Source organism: Perna viridis, chromosome 12 (assembly GCF_037379345.1).
Source record: "Perna viridis isolate PV_CMFRI_1.1 ecotype Kerala chromosome 12, ASM3737934v1, whole genome shotgun sequence".
Classification (NCBI taxonomy): Eukaryota; Metazoa; Mollusca; class Bivalvia; order Mytilida; family Mytilidae; genus Perna; species Perna viridis.
Window position 1 is genome coordinate 6,656,041 of NC_142456.1, and position 22,362 is coordinate 6,678,402.

At 32.1% G+C, this 22,362-nt stretch overlaps 1 protein-coding gene across 5 annotated transcripts in view; it reads left to right on the forward strand.

Moving 5' to 3' along the window:
• The window catches only part of LOC148601004 (arf-GAP with coiled-coil, ANK repeat and PH domain-containing protein 2-like), a 79,370-nt gene that overhangs the window by 767 nt on the left and 56,241 nt on the right, over positions 1-22,362 (forward strand). For all 5 annotated transcript variants that reach the window (XM_088555435.1, XM_088555436.1, XM_088555439.1 and 2 more), the window contains exons 2-4: positions 19,788-19,845; positions 21,061-21,119; positions 22,197-22,257. In XM_088555435.1, coding sequence (XP_088411561.1) covers positions 19,788-19,845; positions 21,061-21,119; positions 22,197-22,257 — 178 coding nt within the window. The remainder of the gene's footprint in view (positions 1-19,787; positions 19,846-21,060; positions 21,120-22,196; positions 22,258-22,362) is intronic.

Below are 22,362 nucleotides of genomic sequence, written 5' to 3' on the forward strand. Positions count from 1 at the left end.
CAATAAAGGACAGAAACAAAATATTGAAATGGAAAATTTTGTCCCAGTTTTTATTTTTGTGGATTCACACTGAAGTCACATTGGAGGACATGAGTGACTTCACTGTGAAGAGTGGAGAAATTAAAATTTTGGCTGACAGTAGTGTTCCTAGTTCAATTCCAGAATCATTTTCCGGTATGCTGATACCATATATGCTACAAAAATTACATTTTTTATTGAAGTTTTGATAATTTTCCACAAGAGACCCAGTAGCTTGTTACTTTTCATTTGGAACAAAGCAGACACAATTTTGAAAACTGGAATCTAACAGAAAATTTCATAATTTTGGTGAAAAATTATGTGTCTGCTACCATTCTGTTTCAAATAGCAAGCTACGCCTAGTCTCGTCTTGTGCCACTTCACATGTACATGTATAAGGATTCAAAATGTCAACAAAGCAAGGTCTCTCGTGAAAACTGCTCAAGACTTCAATAAGAAATGATTTTTTTGTAGCAAATATGGTATCAGCATACAGGATAATGATTCCGGATTCGAACAAGGTAGTTGTTACATGCATGATTTTAACTTGAAAGTTAAAACGACATATCAATATCCAAATAAAAAAGAAGAGGGTTGCTTGGTCAGAGAAAATTCGGCCTAACATCATGCATGAAAGGATCTATTTTGACCATTTAAACTGTCTGTCTTTTTAAGTCAATTTCTTGTAGCAGACCCTTACTATACATGGCTACATGTATATGCATTTGCATCATTATTGATATCATTTGAAAGCTCTGATGGTATCTACTATTTATTTCATTCCCATGTGTCATGACTTAGTAATGTTGGGTGTGGCCTAGTGGTTTGAACAATTCCAGCCCATTGTCTGCATTGAAACACTCCAAGGGAAGCACTATACTAGAATTGATTTGACCACTGTGCTGTCATTAATTATTTTCTAGGGACTGTTGCCTACGTATGTTTGTCAAGGAACATAATTTATTGCATTATTGTGCATCAGGCCATACATTTGTATCTTTTAAAAGATTACAAGAAAGAGGGATTTACTAAGTAGAATGAATAATGTATATTGATTGGAAGACACTGTCTTTTAATTTAATGCTTCCCAAATTTTATTCTTTGTTTCTAAGTTAGGGTCCTTCAATACCATAATGGATTTACATACATGTACATATAACGAGTATTGGTATGGTGTGCATGATAAAGAGACTACAACCCCATCGTGATGAAAATGTCAGCCAAAGGCCACCCATTGGTCTTCAATACTAGGATACCACAGGGAAGGCTGCTGCTCTTAAATGTGTGATAATAGAGGTTAATGCATTTACAATGTATGTACACAATATAATTAAATTCACAACTGTGTTGGCTGGAAATGAATCTGGGACAGTTTGCATTGTAAGCTGGTGTTCTACCAACAAAGCCAAAGGAGTAAATTTTCATATTTGACTTGCTCATCTAATTGAACACAGTATAATTTATTTATGTACATAAAGTGTACTTTCCCTAGCATCTTAAAACAATTTGTACTTGTATACTGTAACACAGTTATTGATATCTTAAAAAAATGTATCATATTCTTCTGGGTATACTGCATCCTTTTTTTCAACTTTTTCTTTGTTCTGGGAGGGCATTGCACTGTATACACCAAAACAATGAGTTCCTAAATTTTTTTTCTGGAGACGTAGTTATCGTGAATCAGAACCGAAGGCATCAACTCAAGACAATATCGAACCATATAGTATTTTTGAGAACAGTTTTATGTCAAATAAACATATAGTTTTACTGCTATTTAATAGTTTTATCCATCAATGCGGTTTCCTTGCATTTCATAGTTTGTACGAAAAACCATGAATAGCTTCTTATATTTCTCTCAAAACACGCAGATCTATTTATAACTTTGTCATCTGTGCAAAGTAGAGCATTAAATACACAATAATGTGGATGCCTACCTGTCCTCTGACTTATTGTCATTTAATTAGCATATAACAAAAGATCAATTTAAAAGGTGAAAACATTTGTCACTAATCCTTTAATCCACTTTATGAACTGTTTCCATATGTCAAATATCAAAACACAAGCTTGGGAAAATTAAACATCTTTTTTTTTATAATTGTTCGGACTTGACACCATTAATATTGTTTTAGTGAAATACTTCATTTGCATTCAAACAAGAAATGTAAAGATTTTAGCTGACCCGTTGAATGGATTCAGTACATCACTGTATTTCAATCAATAAATGGCTTGCGAATGCAGGGAAACAAAAGAATACTTTTATTGAAAAGATTAATGATGAAAGGATGCACATTTCTGGGAATTCACTGGAAACCTTTAATCTCAATGTGGTCTTCTGCTGGCGATTTTTTCTTGCTTCCCAGTGCATGTTAACATGAAAATTAGCTTTTTTTGTGGCTTTCCCTTGCCAAGAAGGGGGTGTGCAGAATACATGAATGCACATAATACACGGTAGAATAGGGTACATTAAACCATCAGCTTAAGTCATCCCAAGATTTTACCATTATTACCAACTGAAGTAATAGAGTACTCCATTTGCAAAACTAAGAGTTTGAAAGGAAACCAGTACTTATTATGAATTATGAGGTGATGTATGTGCTAATGAGTTACATGTGTTTTAGTCCTCTTGTATTTTAAGTTATATGCATGTAAATGTATACACATGAACAAAATGCAATGTACATTTACATGTATTGGTCTCATTACTCTTTCTTTGTTCCATGATGTCTGTGTCCTATCATTATGCTCTTTCCTTTCTTCTGTTTTTTTGGTCTCCTAGCAATTTTTAATTTTGAAATATATGTACAAATGTTGGAGTAGTGATGCACTAACTACATGTACATGTGTACATTGTACATGTGCATGACAGAAAAAAAAGGAAGATAAGATACATGTGCATGCACATTTTACGCACATGTACATGTATTTGTACATGTACAAATATGTAAAGAAAGGAATGGCTATAATATAATTCATTTTCATTGTACAGACAGTAGTTTAAACAGTCTTAAAAACTTGAAAACTTTTTGTGGTATTTTGCAGAAGAGAGTTATAAAAAATTAATAAAATCCTTTCATTTATTATGCAAAAAGGCCAGGACCTTTCATCCTTTAAAATGAATTTTAACCTCCTGGTACATATATGATGTTGCTAATCTAAAGTAAGAGATTTGTATATTTTTATGCCGAAGGACCACTTTCCTATAACATTGGTTCCCTTGATTACTCTGAGATGTTTGACTTGCCAGTCATGAATTTGTTTGCTGAGGACCAGCCAACAGGGGAATGCTTATTTCACCCTCTGTGTTTGAAATATATGTATTAATACAAATGGTGTGTTGATACATGTATCTAAATTGACTATGATTTTTTTATGAGGTCTGTCAACACCATTAGCATACTATCAAATATTAACAAATTAGCTACAGGTGGTAATTTTGTAACCTGTATTAATAGTAATTATGATTAATGTCTAACAGCATTATCTTACAGCTGGCATAATTTCAATCAAATTTTACATGGAGTACAAATGATGAGAAACCTTATTCATGAAATACTTTGAATGAATAAAGTTATTAAGTACAAGTTTTCCACATGAAATAAGTTTTAATGATACATGCATTTTTTCTTTCTTTTCCTAACTTTTTTCACTACTTGAGTTGTTGTCTCTTTGGAGATATCAATCAATTATTCACTAGATGCACTAAGCAATTAATAGTGTGTTGTATAGATATAAACAAATATATATCTGTAATTTAATTAATGTATATTGGTAATCTAACCATGATAACCTACATTTACAATATACAAAATTGCAGGTTAAAGAGGTACAGAAATTTTGTTTTTTTCATATACATGTACTCCATGCAAATGACAATCAATGGATTTCAGAGTTTTTGTCAAATTTGGTACATTGTATCAGGGGGTCAATTAACTGTATATAAAACTTAATGGGTCAAATGAACATTTTGAGGGTTCATATGTACATGTACCTCCAGAGAAGTGTTAATGGAAACATTCATTGATTTTAAAAAAAAACATGCCCACTAAGCTTTCATTATTATTCATATTATTTGTTTGTCTATTTTGCAGGTAAAGATCAAATACCTCATAAAAATTTCAAATTAAATTAAAGTCCACTTGTCATCAGGACATTCATAGAAACTGTGGTAAATTCTCCTCCATCTTGACATTTATGACATTTATCTATTGGCCCAATCTTGCACATGTGTTGGAGGTCCACTGAGTTTTGTTTTATACAAAATGATACTCAGGGGATAGACTTGGTTTTCCATGTAACAATCACATGAACTCCTTTTCGTACATGTTGCTTACTGGACAATTAAGATGGAGATTGACATGCTTATTTTTTATCAAGATTTTTCAAATTGTCTGATAGAATCTAAAATCTCCTCAACTGTAGACCAAAGTTTTGCATCCTGTGAACATCATCGTTTGTGCTGTAAAATCACCAAAACAGTAACTAACTTTAACCACTGAGAAAAAATAAGAACCAGTTGTTTAGAATGACAAGTATGATCTACATGTATATATAAATAAACATATAGTTGGATATACATTTTATTATACAACAATGTAATCAGTACATACATTTGTACGTATTGGTAAATATTTCATGGATTGGTGTCATAATGTGAATGACAGAGGAAGCTACCAGGAAATTTGATAATGGTCTATATCCTGTTTTGTTTTACAATGTGCCAACATGTGTACAAAAAAAAATGTTTTCAAATACAACCTTTTAAAAAATTTTCATGTAGACATATATGTATGCTGTATGTACTTTCTAAAACAAAAATGACTATTGTTGGAATAACTGTACTTACCAGTACATGTATTTACATAGTGAACTGTAAATGGGGGAAATTGAAGCTCTATAATAGGATCTGATTGAACTTAACAATGTGTAAATGTATATATTGACATGTATAGTACTTGTATCCTTAAAAAAAGACAAATACATGTATGTGCATGCTTCATTTAAAAAAATAATAAAAACAAGCAACTCACACATGGCAAGGAATGATGTGTTTCATAATTTGTGAATGTTGACCTGGCATTCACTGTTTCACAATTTGACCTTAGAAGATTGCACTCAATGAAATTAGCAACACATCAGTAAAATATTTTTAACAGAAATGCTACATGTAATGTTACTGGCCAGTTGCACATGGATGTAATGATTGTTTAAATTGTTATCATGTATTTCAGGTTTTCATGAAAACTGATTTATTCAACAGGTCATAGTTTTCCTTTCCTCGTTTGTCTACCCTAGACTTGACTTTCTATGAGCAACTCAGCGGATGTTTCTAGAAAAGCAGAGGATGCTTATCCTACCAGTGCACCTGGTCCATGCTTCCAGTTTTTAGTGGAGTCCGAGTTGCTCATTTGCTTTTGAATATACTCATTTGAATACCGCTATAACCCTGGTTTCCTTTATTACTCTTTGAATACTGCTATAACCTTGGTTCCCTTGCATAATCTTTGAATACTGCTATAACCTTGGTTTCCTTGATTACTCTTTGAATACTGCTATAACCTTGGTTTCCTTGATTACTCTTTCATTGTCAGTATAAAATCTGATGTTGCTCTATAAATGAATCCTCAAAGACCAGCTACAACATATTTTGTTAATGACCTGAGTAGATAGATTAATCAATTGCAGTTATACGTCCTTTGTTAGGTATTACACTTTTTTAGCATACTGAACTTGCTTCTGCTAGTCTGATACACTGAGCCACAGATTTGTTTTCTGGCTCACAGTTTAAACAATCACCTTCAGGTATGTCCTAAATGGACAGTTTATTCTGACTAGAACCAACAAGTTGTCACTCTCCTCAACGTCTTCAACTGTTTTTTGGAGAAGCAGTGACATTGTAACTCTGCTAGGGATTAAACCCCTGACCTATTTCACTCTAGGCAAGCATACTAAAGCACATGAACAAATGTATGTACGTAACATTAGACTTCTGAGCCAACCAACACCAAATGGAAGCTATTTCACTGGTTACAGTGGCGTAGTTATAATGTATTTCAAGAAGTCAAGGCTTCATCATGAAGTGCAATAGAAACAAACTAAAATAAATCTCTCCCCTTTTATTTGCCACGAAAGGCTTCCACATTGATTGCACTCTGGCAACACTACTGGGTTGTATACTTGTATTTTTTGTACAAGTAAAGACGATAATTGTTGGCAGCTTAAAGAAATGAAGCTGTAGCACTTTTAAAATATAAAAAATTAGGGAACAAAATTATGTCGTAATATATTTTTGTATTCTCTATTTATCATAAGTACTTCAAGAGATCAAACAATTTGTTTGAGCAATGCGATGCAGAAAGAACAAAATAACATCAGAACTCACAAGAGAAATAGCAAAAAAACCAAAACATTATTACTTTCTATTAAATTCAAAATTCTTGAGGTAACTGCACATATATATACTTGTTTAGAAAATTAGTGTGTTCAGACTTCTGCAAACATTCTGTATGATTCATTTCTACTTGTATTGTAATCTTTTTCCTTGCCTGGTCATTAAAAAAAAATTACAGCATGTTTAGAAAAACAGTTCTACCTATTTTTAGTGACCAATTCACTAATTTGAAGAAAGTATTCAGCAGTCTGTTTCACAAAACATATTTGGTGTTTAAATAGTTGAAAGAGATGATGTCATGATATTAAAGTTGTGATGTCATTAGTTATGACAAAATTTACACTGACGACTTTTTGTGATATTGACTACAGACAGTTTAAAAAATTATATGTGTAATTAATGTCATAAAAGATCTTTAGTAACATAATACAATTGTACATATATCCTTGTTGGGGATTAGATAAGGAAAAAAAAATACTGGTAGATACTTAAAAGAAAAGTTTTGTGCAGGTTTAGACTACTTTAGGATATTTGTTTTCTTTATATAATTTGTGAGGATGAATTGGCTTGAAATAGGACAAGCTTCTCTTCGAATGTTAAGGTATATTATATGTTTTAAGTTTTACAGATATCTTTATAAAACCTTTTGTCTGTTTGTTGTTTGTAGTAATTTTGAATGATTTTTGAGTCTTGAGTACATTATAGCTTTTTGTCATTCAAAATGTTGAGGCACTATACAAAATATAAGCATAAAATTTGAAGAGCATGTGGAGGGTATCATTTCAAGAGTGAGGGGCAGATGAACACATGGTTCCTGTCTTCCCAATCCCTTGGATATATGATATGTAATCGGCCAAGCGTATATGTGTTCTGGGGGAGAAATCAATGCGATTTTGTGAGATTTTTTTTTATCATAGTGTCATTTGTAATTTTTATCATTGGTATTCAAAATGTTGATTGATCATTTCATCATTCAACATTTTGAATACCAATGATTAAAATTGTGAATGTGTGAAATTTAAAGATGGGAAAGGATCATTTCAACAGAAAGTTTGAGGGGCAAATAAACCCATGGCCCTTGCCTTCCCATCCCTTGTCTATAATATTTAAGGTCCTCAGCTAAGTATATATGTATAAGTACATATGTGTGTTAGAAGGAGAGGGTCACAGTTATTTTAAAAGAGTTTTTTAATTATAGGAGCATTTGTTGCTTTTGTCATTGGTTCATTTTGTTGAGAGGCCTTATGTATTTAATGGAGACAAGGGAAAATCCCATTTCAAGAATGAGGGATAAGTGCACACATGGATATGGCCCCTTACTTGGCAATTCCTGGATCATATTATTACCATACATTAGTGTGCATTGACTTGGTGTGAAAGGTGGAGACCTATGTTTATGTCTTGTTGATGAAGTAAATGCTTAATTTTATTGAACAATAAGACCAATTAATATCAAAATGTCATCTTGATCATTGCTTGACATAGGTTGCAATCATAATACTGAAACAGACAGACAGACAAAAATGTATAGAAATATACTGTAGAAATGTACTAATTTTTATTCATTGACTTGGTGTGAAAGGTGAAGACCTATTGTCCTGTTGATGAATGAAAAATGGTCAAAATATTGAACAATGAGGCTATTCAAGTACTGAAGTGACTCCTGAATCATAGGTTGCAAATTTAAAATACAACATTTTTGAAGTAGCCCTCCACATAAGAATCATGCAAAATGTGATTCATGGTTGGGAAGCCTACATATTTTTATTATTTTATATTTTGTTTAATATGCCATAATTAACATGTGACTTTTCATATAACCCTTGTTCATAGGAGATAAAAATTACATAGAAGGTACTGGAGAATTCAAAACTAAGGGAATTAACTCTAAATGAAACTAAAAAAAAAACAATAGAAACTATTGGAATTACCATGTGGATTATCTCCTAAGAGCTGACAGATTGGAATGAAAAATTATGCATTCATCCTACAAAATGTATAAAGCAACTTAATAACAAAAATATGTAACCTTTTTTGAGGTGTATCACATTTTATAGAATTTGCATGATTCTTACAAAGACTGCTACTTAATTACTTATTGTGTGATTGTGAAGCTGTTTTGTACATATCAAATATAATGTACATTGTCATAACTGTTAAAGAACAATCCCAGCACTGATGATGTATGGAAGAGGGGTTTCAACTTTATTGTTCAAGGTCATGTGAATCAGGTGTACTTATCCAACAGTAACAAAACCCTCCACATTTAATGTATCCCCAATTTATTAATAGTTTTTGTCATAACATTTTGCATCTGTATATAACTTGTATATGGAAAATTACTGTACATTTAGCTTGATGTATGACTTGCGTTAGGTTTACTGGTACAAAATTAGCTGTTGACTTGGTCCACTTGATAAATATTTTAGCATCCATTAATATTTTAGGATGTTTGACATGTAAATATTACAGCATTATCTTATTTTGACAACAGTTGATTTAACAAGCAAATACTGTGGGAGAAGAAGAGCCATTGTAGTATTTATGATAAAATCATAATTTAAACATGGCCGAGGGCTAAAGTGAATATCCTTTTCACACCTGATTCATATATTCGCATACTTTTGAGGTGTGTATGTAGATATTCCATTTTGTACATCTTGAACATTTTGAAGTTATTATTTCTCCCCCACTTTTGAGGGGAGACATATTGTTTTTGTTCTGACTGTTTGTCTGTCACACTTTTATGGGAGCAACTCCTCAGAAACTACTGCACCAAAATTTCATAAAACTTTGTTGGTAGTAAGAACTCAATATGAAGCTGTGCATATTACAATGAATTTTTTATTCATTGAATTTTATGGGAGTTATACCCCTTTGAACATTGATCAGGTGGCAGGGGGAGAGACATTATCAATATCATAACATTTAACGATTTGATATATTGTGAACATCTTAACAAAATAAACGCAAGCAGTAATAAATCTTTTTTTGTGCATCTCACAAAGATGTATACATATGTACAAAAATGTATAATGTATACATGGTCAACACAACCCCATGTAAAGGGGTATACATGGTCCAATGCAACCCCATGTAAAGGTGTATACATGGTCAACACAACTCCATGTAAAGGTGTATACAGTATACATGGTCCAACACAACCCCATGTAAAGGGGTATACATGGTCCAATACACCCCATGTAAAGGTGTATACATGGTCAACACAACTCCATGTAAAGGTGTATACAGTATACATGGTCCAACACAACCCCATGTAAAGGGGTATACATGGTCCAATACACATCCATGTAAAGGAGTTTACATGGTCAACACAACCACATGTAAAGGTGTATACAGTATACATGGTCCAACACAACCCCATGTAAAGGTGTATACATGGTCAACACAACCACATGTAAAGGTGTATACAGTATACATGGTCCAACACAACCCCATGTAAAGGGGTATCCATGGTCCAACACATCCCCAGGTAAATGTGAATACATGGTCAACACAACCCCATGTGAAGGTGTATACATGGTCCAACACAACCCATGTAAAGGTGTATTCACCTTTTTGAATAACTGAACAAACTTGCATTTACACCTGGAAAATTAAACTACAAATGAAATGGTAAAATTAATTTTACTGTAATGTAGGGGTACATGTACTGGTAACCTTAGTAATTCTTATGATGAAGTAGCGTGGTATTATGTGATTCCTTTGGAATAATTAGATGTCCATCATTCTGTTCATCTGTTCCTCTGGCTGTCCAGTTTGTCTTACTGCGAAAGTGAAATTTGAAAATTTTTACAGTGCATTCGGTCCTTTGGGCAAGAAAAGTCCATTGAACCAGTTTTCACTGGACTAAATATTTTGAAAATACTTTGTAGCAGGTGAAAAATATACTCCATAATCAAATGTTTTTGTCTATGTCATGAGACTCATGACCTTTTAAAATTGAAAACGGAATAAAATAGAGAAAACACCAAAAGTAGATTCTGGAGAGGCACCAGTTTGCTTAAATTTTGCTTGAATTTTCCTTAGGGTATCTTTAACAATCTTTGTGGAGAATATTGATTGGGCAAAAAACATGACCACCTTTACTAAAAATAGGCCATTTTTTGCCGAAATTTGCAAATAACTCTATATTATACAGTTGGGTTTAGCCAATTCTAGCAGGTAGTAAAATTGTTCAGCTTGGTGGGATGGACCTATGCCAAAATTTTCTGAAAGATCTGTTGATGGATGAATGAGTTACGTGTCCTGAAATGGTTTTTTTCTGAATTTCACATTTCCTAGTTTGTAAATCTCCTCTGAAACTACTGGATGCAGTGAAACAAAACTTAGCATGAATGTTCTGTAGAACAGTTTTAGCAATCTGTGCTCATGGATTTTCAATCTTGTGAAAAACATGGCCACTGTTACTAAAAATACACCATAGGGATCAAATTGTAGAATTGTGCAAATAACTGTTGAATAGAGTTAAAATCTAACCTTGAGTATTTAAATTTTGCAGCATAGTGAGATGGAACTATGCTGGAAATTTTAGAAAGATCCGTAGATGGATGAATGAGTTACGGGTCCTGAAGTTGATTTTCCCCAAAATTTTACATTTCCAACTTTGAAAATCGTCTCCTCTGAGACTACTAGTAGGACAGAGGCATGAATCTTTGTCAGGATAACTGCTTAACAATTTTTGATCTGTCAAAAAAAAATTGCTGCCACTACTTAAAATCTAGGATTTGTTGTATTAACTCGAAAACTAATGGGTTAACCAAATTTTCACGGGGTAAAATTGAGACGGTTCTATGCCAAAATTTGATAAAGATCTGATAATCATTGTTTGAGTTATTGCTCTTGAAGAGTAAAAAAAATAATTATGATGGATTTATTTTATAATATGAAAACTGTGTTGAAAACTAAGATGCTCTTTATTGGTTAAAAAATTCTTGCGAAAATAGTACAGAAGGATCAAGAGTTCAGCTTTAGAAAGCTAAAAAGAGTTCTGTGAAGGTACCTCAATTAGTGGATACCAATATTCATGGATTAGGGAAGAAACACAAGTTCTTAGATTCTTGGATTCATGAGTTTGGTGTTTTCAGTATGCACATCAATGTAAATCTCCTTTCCATTTTAGTCTATCCACAAAAACAACAAAAATTGGTACCCCAAGAACAATAATACTTTAACAATATTTTTGACCAGGTAACCAACTTAAGCTCTTTAGAGCCAGGTAGTTTCACATTAAGTGACTGAGTATCACTTAATGTCCCAATAGTTCAAGCCCAATTTTTTAAAGTTATATAGCAACCCCATTTCTCTGAACTGGCATCTTATTTTTTTTTTTTGGTTTTAGGGGCCAGATGATGGTAGGTCCATGGACTGCCTTGGTTACAGTGTTTCTTTTTAGTTTGATTTGAGTGTGGTCTCTTTCACACATTCCCTATTTTTACCTTCTATTCAGTTAGTAAATGCACTATAATTGATATGTAATACATGTTCATATTTTGTACTGTAAACAACTTGCATTTGAACAGGTAAGATTATCAGTAATGTCACTCTTAGTGTTTCCTATTTTTCAGGAAATTTTTGGAAAGATAAAGGAAATTCCTCAATGGTTGTTGTAGTTAATAGGGATCATAGTGATTATCTATTTTCATATCAAAGTTGCCTTCCTCAACAAAACATAGCCACAAAACTTGAAAAATTAGTTAACAAGTCAATGTCATGAAATCTTAAAATTTTGATTGGTGTAACCATGGAAATAGAAATACTGTAAATTAAAAAATTATGAGTAACACTTATTAATGTGTTTTTATCATTTTAGACCAGAATTTGATATTAATTTTTGCAGTATTGAGAAAAACACTGCTTTTTTCATACAAAATTATGTGGGATGTGTAGGGAAGAGGCTTTTTTGCAGTTGAAAATCTTTAAATGTTTTTTTTTTGTTTTCAGTTTTAAAACCATTGAGAAACATGAAACACCCAGAAAGGACTATAGTTTGATTAAATATAATCAAATTAATGAGTTGTTTAGAATTGTTCAATTCATCATTGTATCCTCTTAGTGTTATGCAACACACAAGGTGTCTACCAGGGTCCTCCATCCAGCTCGGTCTTTTGTCTTTCTTTCCATTTCACCCCAACTGCTATTGTATCTGTCAATTTAATTTTTAAATTTATTTTTAACAATCTTCCTTCTTCTCCACGTATTTTTCTCTCTATTTCCTTGTTGGTTTTCCATGTTTCTGCTCTGTATAGTAATACTGCTCTTACATTACTTTTATATATCGTCATTTTCATTTTGTTCAATTTTTTTCTTGCTTTCCAGACATGTCCAAGTTTGTTAAAGGCTGATGTTGCTATTTTAATACATGTATTGATTTCTTTCAGTACTTCTCTATCTGTATTTAAGGTACTTTCAAAAGTCTGACAGGTCTTCAATTGGCTGGCCGTTCATAATTAGGTCAACAGTTTGTTTTCATGATCTTGGTTTTTTTATCACTTATTTTCAACGCAGTTTTTCTTGCTTCTTTGTTGATGTCGTTTGATTTTGATTGTAATGCTTGAAAGTATGGGAAATTAATGTCATCAACAAAGTCCATGTCTTCCAGTTTATTTATTAGTCTCAGCTGAATGCCTCTTAGTTCATTTGTTACTCTCCTTATTATCTAGTCAAGGAGATAGAGTAAAGATTACAAAATACATCCTTGTCTTACTCCTGATGTTTAATATAAAAAACCGATCTGTCAGGTCACCGTCGTGCAGTGTCCATTATTCCGTGATTTTGATGATTTTAATGTCAATCCCGTAATTTTTAAGGATGTTCCAGAAACTCTCTATGTATACTACATATGTATCAAAGGCCTTTTCAAAGTTGATGTGATCAATATAAAGTGATGTGTTCCATTCATTTGTCTGTTCTACAATAGTTCATAATATAAAGATATTATCAACACACGATCTATTCTTCCTAAAGCCACTTTGCTCTTCCCACAAAACTTATCTACTGATTCTATAAGTCTGTATAGTACAATGTGACTCAAGATTTTTTCTGGTACTGACAAATGACAAATATCATGCCAGTTGTTCCAATCAGCAAGTTCTTAATTAGTTTGACAATAATACCTTGTTTCCATTCTGCTGGTAAAAATTTCATCTCTCATGATTTTATTCAATAGCTGTTTCAAAATGTCTGCACTTAATCCTATGTCTGACTTAAATGCTTCAACTTGTATTTGATCAATACCTGCTGTTTCAGTTTCTTGATGGCATTAATGATCTCATTTTCAGATATTTCTCCTGTGTAAATCTCTAGTGATGGTATTCCAACTTCATCAAATGTGTGTAGATCATGTGATGATTCTATTCAAAACTTCACTTAAATATTCTTTCCATCTATTTAGTTGGTCTTTTCTTTTAATCAGTGTTCCCTTTTTTGACATGGAATGTACTATTTTGGTGTTGGCCACTTAGGGTCTTTGTTATTTGATATAATGTTCTCATATCCCCATTGTATGCAGCCTGTTCTGCTTTCTCTGCTTGTTCTTTTATATATTGCTTTTTATCATTCTTGGCATTTTTTTTTTGACTTCATTGTTGAAACTACTGTATTTGCTATTGAAATGGTCTTTGTTTTGGTTAAATAACACTCTTTGTTTTGCTTTTTTTCTCTTTTTTCACTAAAATAAGAATCAGACAACCATTCCTTTCTCTGTTCGTTTCTTAATCCAAGCTTTTCTTGACAAGATTTTTTATATATACAACATATGTCATTCCAGTTCTCATCTAGAGTGCAATCCTCTAATCTTCTTAAAGCCTGGAATTTATTTCTTAGAGAAGCATGCTGTATGCATCACAGTCATTACAACACCCACACTGTATGCATCACAGTCATTACAACACCCTCACTGTATGCATCACAGTCATTACAACACCCACACTGTATGCATCACAGTCATTACAACACCCTCACTGTATGCATCACACAGTCGTTTTGGACAGACCAGAGACTGTACAATTAAATGACATGAATATCATTCTCATTTTTCTTAAAAAAAACTTTTGGACCCTGGTTAAAATCCCCTCATTTGTATATCTCTGGACCTGCACTTGTCATTTTGTTATTAGTTGGTCATTATATCTTGGTATGCAGGTATCATGAATAGAACATGGAATCAAATTATATATTATTTATATTACATGTACAGTGTATGTAATCAAATTTTGATATCAACCACTTTTTGTGTTAATAAAAAAATGTTCTGACACATGTACAAAGGTACATGTAAATCTCTCCACAGTATTTCTTAGAAACCTTTAAATACTCCAAACCGTCTGTACTGGAAGTAAACCAACATTTTTGCAATGTTAAATAAACAAGATGTAGTTTTGAAAGATTTATAATTAACAGATAAAAGGGAAGAAAGAATGTTGATTGTATGCCAAATAATCAACAGCATTTCACACTCTCTACTATAGAATCCTGGTATCTTTTCTGAACATCTATATCTATTCTTCTCCATGTTATAATTAGGGAATGGTTCAAATTATTGCTTGGATATTGTCTGATTAACAGGAGGTGGATCTAGAGATCTTGAAAAGGTAGTTAAAGAAAATAAGGGGTGTTTCAGACTTATTTTCTCATCTGTGACCAAAGTTTGCATGAAACTAACAAAATGTTAAAAGGGGGAATGGAGGTCGAACCTCCAAAATTATGGTCTCAGTATCGTACATGTATTAATTTTCCCATAGACTTCTATAGTGAAGTGCATGTTTTTAGGATTTTTTTTAAAAATATGTAGATTGATTCAATAAAACTTTCACTTATGTAGCATTTCTAAGGACATGTGAAAAAATAATTTCCCGCAAAGAAAATAGATTGAGTCCACATCATCAAATATAGCCATTTTCCCTACTTTCACTTTCGGTTTGCACTCATCAAACCAACCTTTTCAGTGGAACATTTTTATGTTATCATGTTAGATTTTCTTTTAAAAATGTTCTTCATCTTGTAGTGTGATGTTTGCTCTATTTTGTAAGTCATTTGACAAAACATTAGTTTGTAGAGAGGCAAAAAGAAAATGCACTATATTTTAATAGTATCCATGTTTTGACGTACACCCGCTCAAAAATATGCAATATGATACTGGTACCTTACTCTTGTTGGGTCCATCACAGGATTTTCTGATCCTATGTGACAGTCTCTGCAAGAATCAGACAGTGGGTAAAGCATGGTATGAAAAAAGAAACATTTTGGATGTGTTATTTGACCATTTGTACCATCAGAATCATGCAAACAAAAGGAGAAGATTTGCCATATTGCTGGTAAATTGAGTTACATGCGTAATTTCATTGAAAATACAAAGAAAATAAACATTTTAAGGGCAGATAACTCAAAAATCTCATTTTTCTAACATTTTATTGAAAAACTTCTGAAAAATCCAGAAAATCAGAGATCAAATATTGGCCTTTACAAATAGAGAAATCATCCTTAATTGAAATTATATTGTCAGATCGGTGGGTTTTTAACATGCATGCTTCTGATTTTTACACCTGATTCTTAGAAAATGTACATCTAATACCTACAAATAAATTATGTGTAAAATTAGGGGAAATCATTGAAAATTCTGTTGAATGATTTCATCTCTTGATGTTTCGTTGCTTATTTAAGGTGGAAAATGGCTCTAATTATATTACACTACTATTACATTATTTAAGAATTGGCTATGATAAAAATTTGGTAATTTGAAAAAGAACATAAATTTTCCATAAGCATATTGTTTATTGCGCGAAGTGCTATAAACAAAATATGTACATGGAAAATTTATGTTATATTTCAATAGACAAAATTTTTATCATAGCCAATTCTTATAAATTAATTTTAAAACATATTTTTATCTTTATATTTCTTTTTATCCATTGAGATATAACAAAATTATTTTAACCAATCAGATTAAAGTATTTATCTCAAATTAATTTATTAATAGATATTGGTCCTGAGTATTTTATAGATGGATTTTCTTATCAAATAGATATAAAATGAAATGTTGGAACTGCACATGTAAAAATCTGTATTGGACTTCGATTAATGGAAGCTTTAACTCATATATCAACTGGTATATGATTTGATGTACAGAAATGTAACCTGTTCTGAGAGCTACTGTTATGGTTTGGAAGGGAGATAACTCTATAATATCCAAAACTTTCGTAATTTCTCTCCTAACCTGATGATTCAATTTGATACAACATGAACATCCAAATAAAATATTCCCATATGAATGATAAAATGCAGCCCTTTAGCCGTTAATCAAAGATGTAATGAAAAATTATTACATGGACATCATGTGTGAAAAAAGCTAAAATATCTAGAGCATGAAAAACCTCTTCCCTGATCTTTGGAGCAACTCCTGACTTTTGTTGATTTTCAGCAGCCATGACTATTTCCTGATTTTCTTGTGAAGCTCCTAGTAATGTCTCATGACTCACATAAAAAAATCCAAGTGTTGAAATTAATTAAATGATGTTAGATGTGTGCTTTTTGTATGCAAGTACATTTTTTATGATATACAAATTTACATGTATGACTCAAGGTTGCCTACATTTTACACTTTAGAATGAAGCAATTGCTAAAATTTTAGTTAGACTAAAATTCTTTACTAAGAGGGGAGGACAGTTGTCATTTTCAAGTTAAAAAAAATCGTGGTAACCCTTGCTAGCTCATCTGGCCAATGGTCATTTCGCATCCTTGTAGTCCTCTTTAATTTTTTCAAACGTCTTCTCCTCTGAAACCATTTTGGCAATTGCAATCAGATTTGTGAAATATTATTTCAGTTATAAGCTGTAAGAATGGGCAATGTATTTATACAAAAAAACCAATTTGAAACATTTCAATATTCTTCCACCATATCTCTTTCACGGTAGAAATACTTTCAAGGCGGTTATCAACAGAAGTCCCTTTGATTAACATCAGATGGTTTTAAGACTCAGAAGTCTCATGATTTCCGAGTAATAATAGAACTCAGGGATCTGTAACAGAAGGTTTTAGTATATATCTCAAAAATTCTTAGGTTAAGCCAAATTCTGAATGAGAAAAAAAATATTCAGCATGATGAGATCTATCAGTGGTCAAATTATTGTGTTCATCTGAAGAACATTTTATGATTTTGGATGTTTTTCTTTGTTTACCTTTATGAGAGCTTGGGATATTTCAAGTCTAATAAGACCAAATCTATCAAAATCAGACATGACACTACAAGGAGTTGGCCATTTATGTATGGCATATGTTACTCAGTGATATCATCCCTAAATTACATAAGATGATAATTTCAGCTAACTTTGTCATACCAATTTGATATCTATGATAATTCAGAAAGCTGTAGATGTTAATATCTTTCATCCTTATGAAAAAGGGACAAATTTCAACAATTTAATTCAAGCCTATTTCATCACTATGTGATTCTTTGTCTGTGTTCTATTACCATTTGTGTACTTTCAATATCCCAAACAGTGACATTAGGTATTTCAGAAATTACTTTAAGTTATGAGTTAGTTTGTTGCTATGTTGTATTTCACACTAATTTTAATGGACAATGAAAATATATGTAATAACCAGGAAGGGCAGTTTTCATCATATTATGCATTTCTCAGACTCCGAAATATGCTATAATTTAACTTGTGGTCTGACCACTATTAACATTTCCATCACTTTACATGTTAAAAAATTAATTTTCGAACTTTCACTCTGAATTCCCAGGCTGCATGACATTGTAAAGTACTACCATTGTGAAGCTTGGAAAATTAGGCTTTCAAAAGCATTATGCTAATGGTACGATGATTGTACAAAGTCACAAAATTTACTTGAATAAATGATATTGAAAATCCACAGTTTTATCTTTTCTGACAGCATGGAGGCAAATTACCTACATGTGTAAACAATATTCACACACTTTTTTAGTAAATTACAAATTTGATTTTAAAGTACACATTCTTAGCTTTTTTTGCCTACTTTTGATCAGAATACACACAAATTATGCACTTACAATGCATAGATCTAGGTTCAGTGTGTTTTTAGTGCTACTTGGGGGTTTGTCATTTGACCTGGAAGTAGTAAGTGAAACCTAAGCCATGTTGGAGTTATTGCCCTTTTTCAATGTTTTTTTTTGCTATTTTTAATGTTATTACTTTAAAACAAAATTCTCCTCTGAAACTACTGGACAGAATTTAATGAAAATTGGTGTGATTGTTCCTTAGGTATGAGTATTAGGAATTTTTGTCCAAGAAAAAACATGGCTACTTTTACAATTATAGATTGTTGCTAACCAAATCAGGTGAGTAATTCTGGCTCTTTAGAGCCTCTAGATACCTAAAACATACCTGATAAATTCCTAAACCCTCCTGATTTTCTAATTTCCTTTAGCCAAGATTTTGACAGACTGCTTCCTATGAAAAGTGGTCAAAATGCTTTTGCTGGAAAAAAATGCAACCAGCATGCCAGACTTTGATATTGCAACAAAAATGAATGACTATTTTGATAAGTTTTAAATCAACTTCACTTTTCAGCCAAAGAAAAAATTACTTAGCAACAGCAACAGCTTTTTGAAATGTTGTTCTTAAATTTCAATCACATTACTCTATGAAATAACAATAAGTTAAGTATTTACATCAGTTTTGATCTTTGTTTCCCCATCCACATGATATAGAAACATTATATTGTTAGAAAGGAAGCAAGTGCTCTCAATCACATGATGCTGTTTATGTTACACTTTGTATTGCATTTGTATCTATTGTTGATTTTAAGTTCAAAGGTCCTGGACTGTTTGATGTCTAGAACATAACAATTTTCGTTCTATACTTTTTTAAACAGTATAGCATAGTTTTGACATGCATAATACATCTTTGACTAAAATTGACTGCATTATATACAATGTGTTACAGCTCCCATTCTAGTAAATTCTTAAGAAACATTACTTGCTTGAATATAGCATTGCTTTAAAAGAACAGGGCTACTGTGAGTAAGCTGTAGAAGAAGATTGTATGTAATCCATGCTTCAAATTTATGGACTCCCAATGATACTAAGCTCACAAGCTATACTAAGGTAAATGCACATACCATGGTTTGTTTTTGTACATGTACTTGCAGGGTTAAAAGCATGAAGCTGAAAAACATGAAAAACATACTACATGTACATGTAGCTGTTATTTTATATCCCCAAATTAAGTTTTATGGTGGGGTACAATGTACATGTACCAGAATAAAAAAATATATGATCTGCTACATCTTGCAAGCTAGGTTTTAAATCAGCAAGCTTACTTACAGGTTATGTTTCACTTGTTTATATCTGTATGATCTGACATTCTTTTCTCTGTTTCAGGTCTTCCTTGGACTCAGCAGAGCAAGACATTGAACATCTTGAAGCAAAGTTAGAAAGGGTAGGCCAATATTCTGTTACGGTTGAAATAAACAAATGTCTTTAAAAAGTTTTTTTTATCATAGCCAATTCTTAAATAAAGGTTAGGCTTATAACCACAGGCTTAGTATTGGCACTTGAAATCAAAGTACATTAATTTTTTTTTTAATTTTTTTTTATGAAAATAAAAGACTCTAGTACATATTGATCGTTGATATTTAAGTTTCACTGTAAATTCCAGGGGCAAATGATATCTTAAAGTTGCATACCATTGCAAAGCTTGGAAAATATGGCTTTCAAAATCGCTACGCTACTTTTGATCAGAATACATACAAATTATGCACTTACATGCATAGATCTAGATTCAGTGTGTTTTGGTACTACATTTGGGCCATTTGGGCCATTTGACCCAGAAGTGGTAAGTGAGACCTTAGTGATCCTAGTTCCCTCTCATTATTACAGGTAGTAATGAAGTTAACTTCAGGGAATAGAGTTGGTCTTTATTTCATTAAATGTCAATTACCTGATGAACTGCCTTAAGAAGTTGAATGCACAATTGATAAAGAGGCTTATTTTTTTTATCACTTACGAGATTAAAATCCTATGAAATGATAGGAAGTTAAAATCTCTTTGTTAAATATCCAGTTAATAAAATGACCATGGCTGTCAGTTTTGTTTTATACTGTCATTACTCCACATATTCTACTATAATATACAACATATTATATTATTTACTTCAGAGAATAAAATTGGTCGTCCAATAATTAAATAAAAATCACCTGATGAACTGCCTTAGGTAGACAACTGGACAATTGACAGAGAATCAAACTTTGTTTAGAAAACCTTTGAAACAACTGGAAGTTAAGATTTCCTTGTTTACATTTACCATGACTACCTAAGATATTTCATCATGTAATGATCGTTTTATCAAAGGAGGAATGTAGATACACTGAATAGTGGGCTATTTTTACTCAGGCAACATCATCTTCCATTTGACCAAGAGTTGAGTATCCATCATTATTGACAAATAAATCTTTTGTGCTAATTTTCTGAGCAAAGTCAGTTTTTTTCCCATAAAAGTATAGTTGAAAACTGTTAGAGTTGGATGAATGGGAAACTCAAAATGTTGCACATACCTTGGGAAATCACATACTAACAGAGCGTGCGCAGTAAATTAGCATGAAAGGGTTTATAGCACACCATACATTTTGATAGGTAAAATGTTGTTTTTTTCCAGTTGGTTAAAGTATGTAGTGTGATGGTAGAGACAGGGAAGACATTCAGGAAGGCCAGCAAGTATGTCAGTTAAATATGGGTTACAAAAAGCAGAAAATACAATTTTCAATTGAAAAAAAGGAGAAAAATAAAAATATAATTTATTCTTTCTAAAGGATTATTGGTCTGTAATGACAAGATGTTTCCTGTGTCTTAAATATTTTGATAATTCAAACACAAAACAAAACTTACTATTCAGAAAAATACACTTTCCACTGAACACGGTAAGAAGGTCAAGATTATCTCCCTTTGCAAGTGCTTAAGGTGTAAAACCACTATTAAAAGTCCCATTACTCTCTATGTTGAATTAAGCAATTTTCAAGGTCCCAATCTTTTTTACAGTTTGTTAAAATGAACTTTAATAACAGGTTTTATCATAGAGGGGACCCTTTAAAGACTCTCTCATAAAATTTGCAGCATACCTTTAATGGTTTCTAAGAAAGAATGGTGAAGTGAAAGTAGACAGCTACTAAAAATACTACTTTCCTTTTGGTAATTTGACAAATCAATGGGCTTAAGATCTAGACTCTGACAAATTATTCTCTACATCAGGGTTCAAAACTGTTGTATTCAGTGTGTACCTGACATGATAAGCTTTCAGATGATACCCATTTTGCATCTACTGGCTAAATCACGAAAAAATATACAATGCATCCTAAGAACTACTTTGTTTTTTACGGACAACTTTCTGGTATGTGAAGGCGACTGGTTCTCCTTAATAGTGGTATTATACCTAATTAAATTTAATCATCTGGTTTCATTAAATCTACTGGTACCTTTGATTTTGAACTTTAATTAATTATTATTGACACCTATTAAACAACTTAGCAAGAGTTTTTCTGACAATGATGATTATCAGACAGGCAGGCATTATGATTTGTTTTTGTTCCAAAGTGAAGTGCATGTGTGTAAAGTTATATAACTTAAATTTGTATAAACATGTTGCAAGGGACGTTCAATCATATTTTTGTCAGCTTAATTTACACAACTGATACTTTTCCCTAACTTATGGTATTTAAATTCATATGTCTTTTCTACCATTGACTATTGTAAACTACAAAATTTGCATAAAATGTATTATCTACATGTACATTTCAGTGACTTTCTGTTTGGTGTTAAAGATATTTCAGCCTACTTCAACACAGATGATTTACTCAATGTAAGTGTTCAGTGGCTAGAAAATACTAAATAACTTCAATAATGGATAGGATATTGATCTTATCCCTCTTAAAAGGATGTCATTATTGAAGATGATAGTGTTATT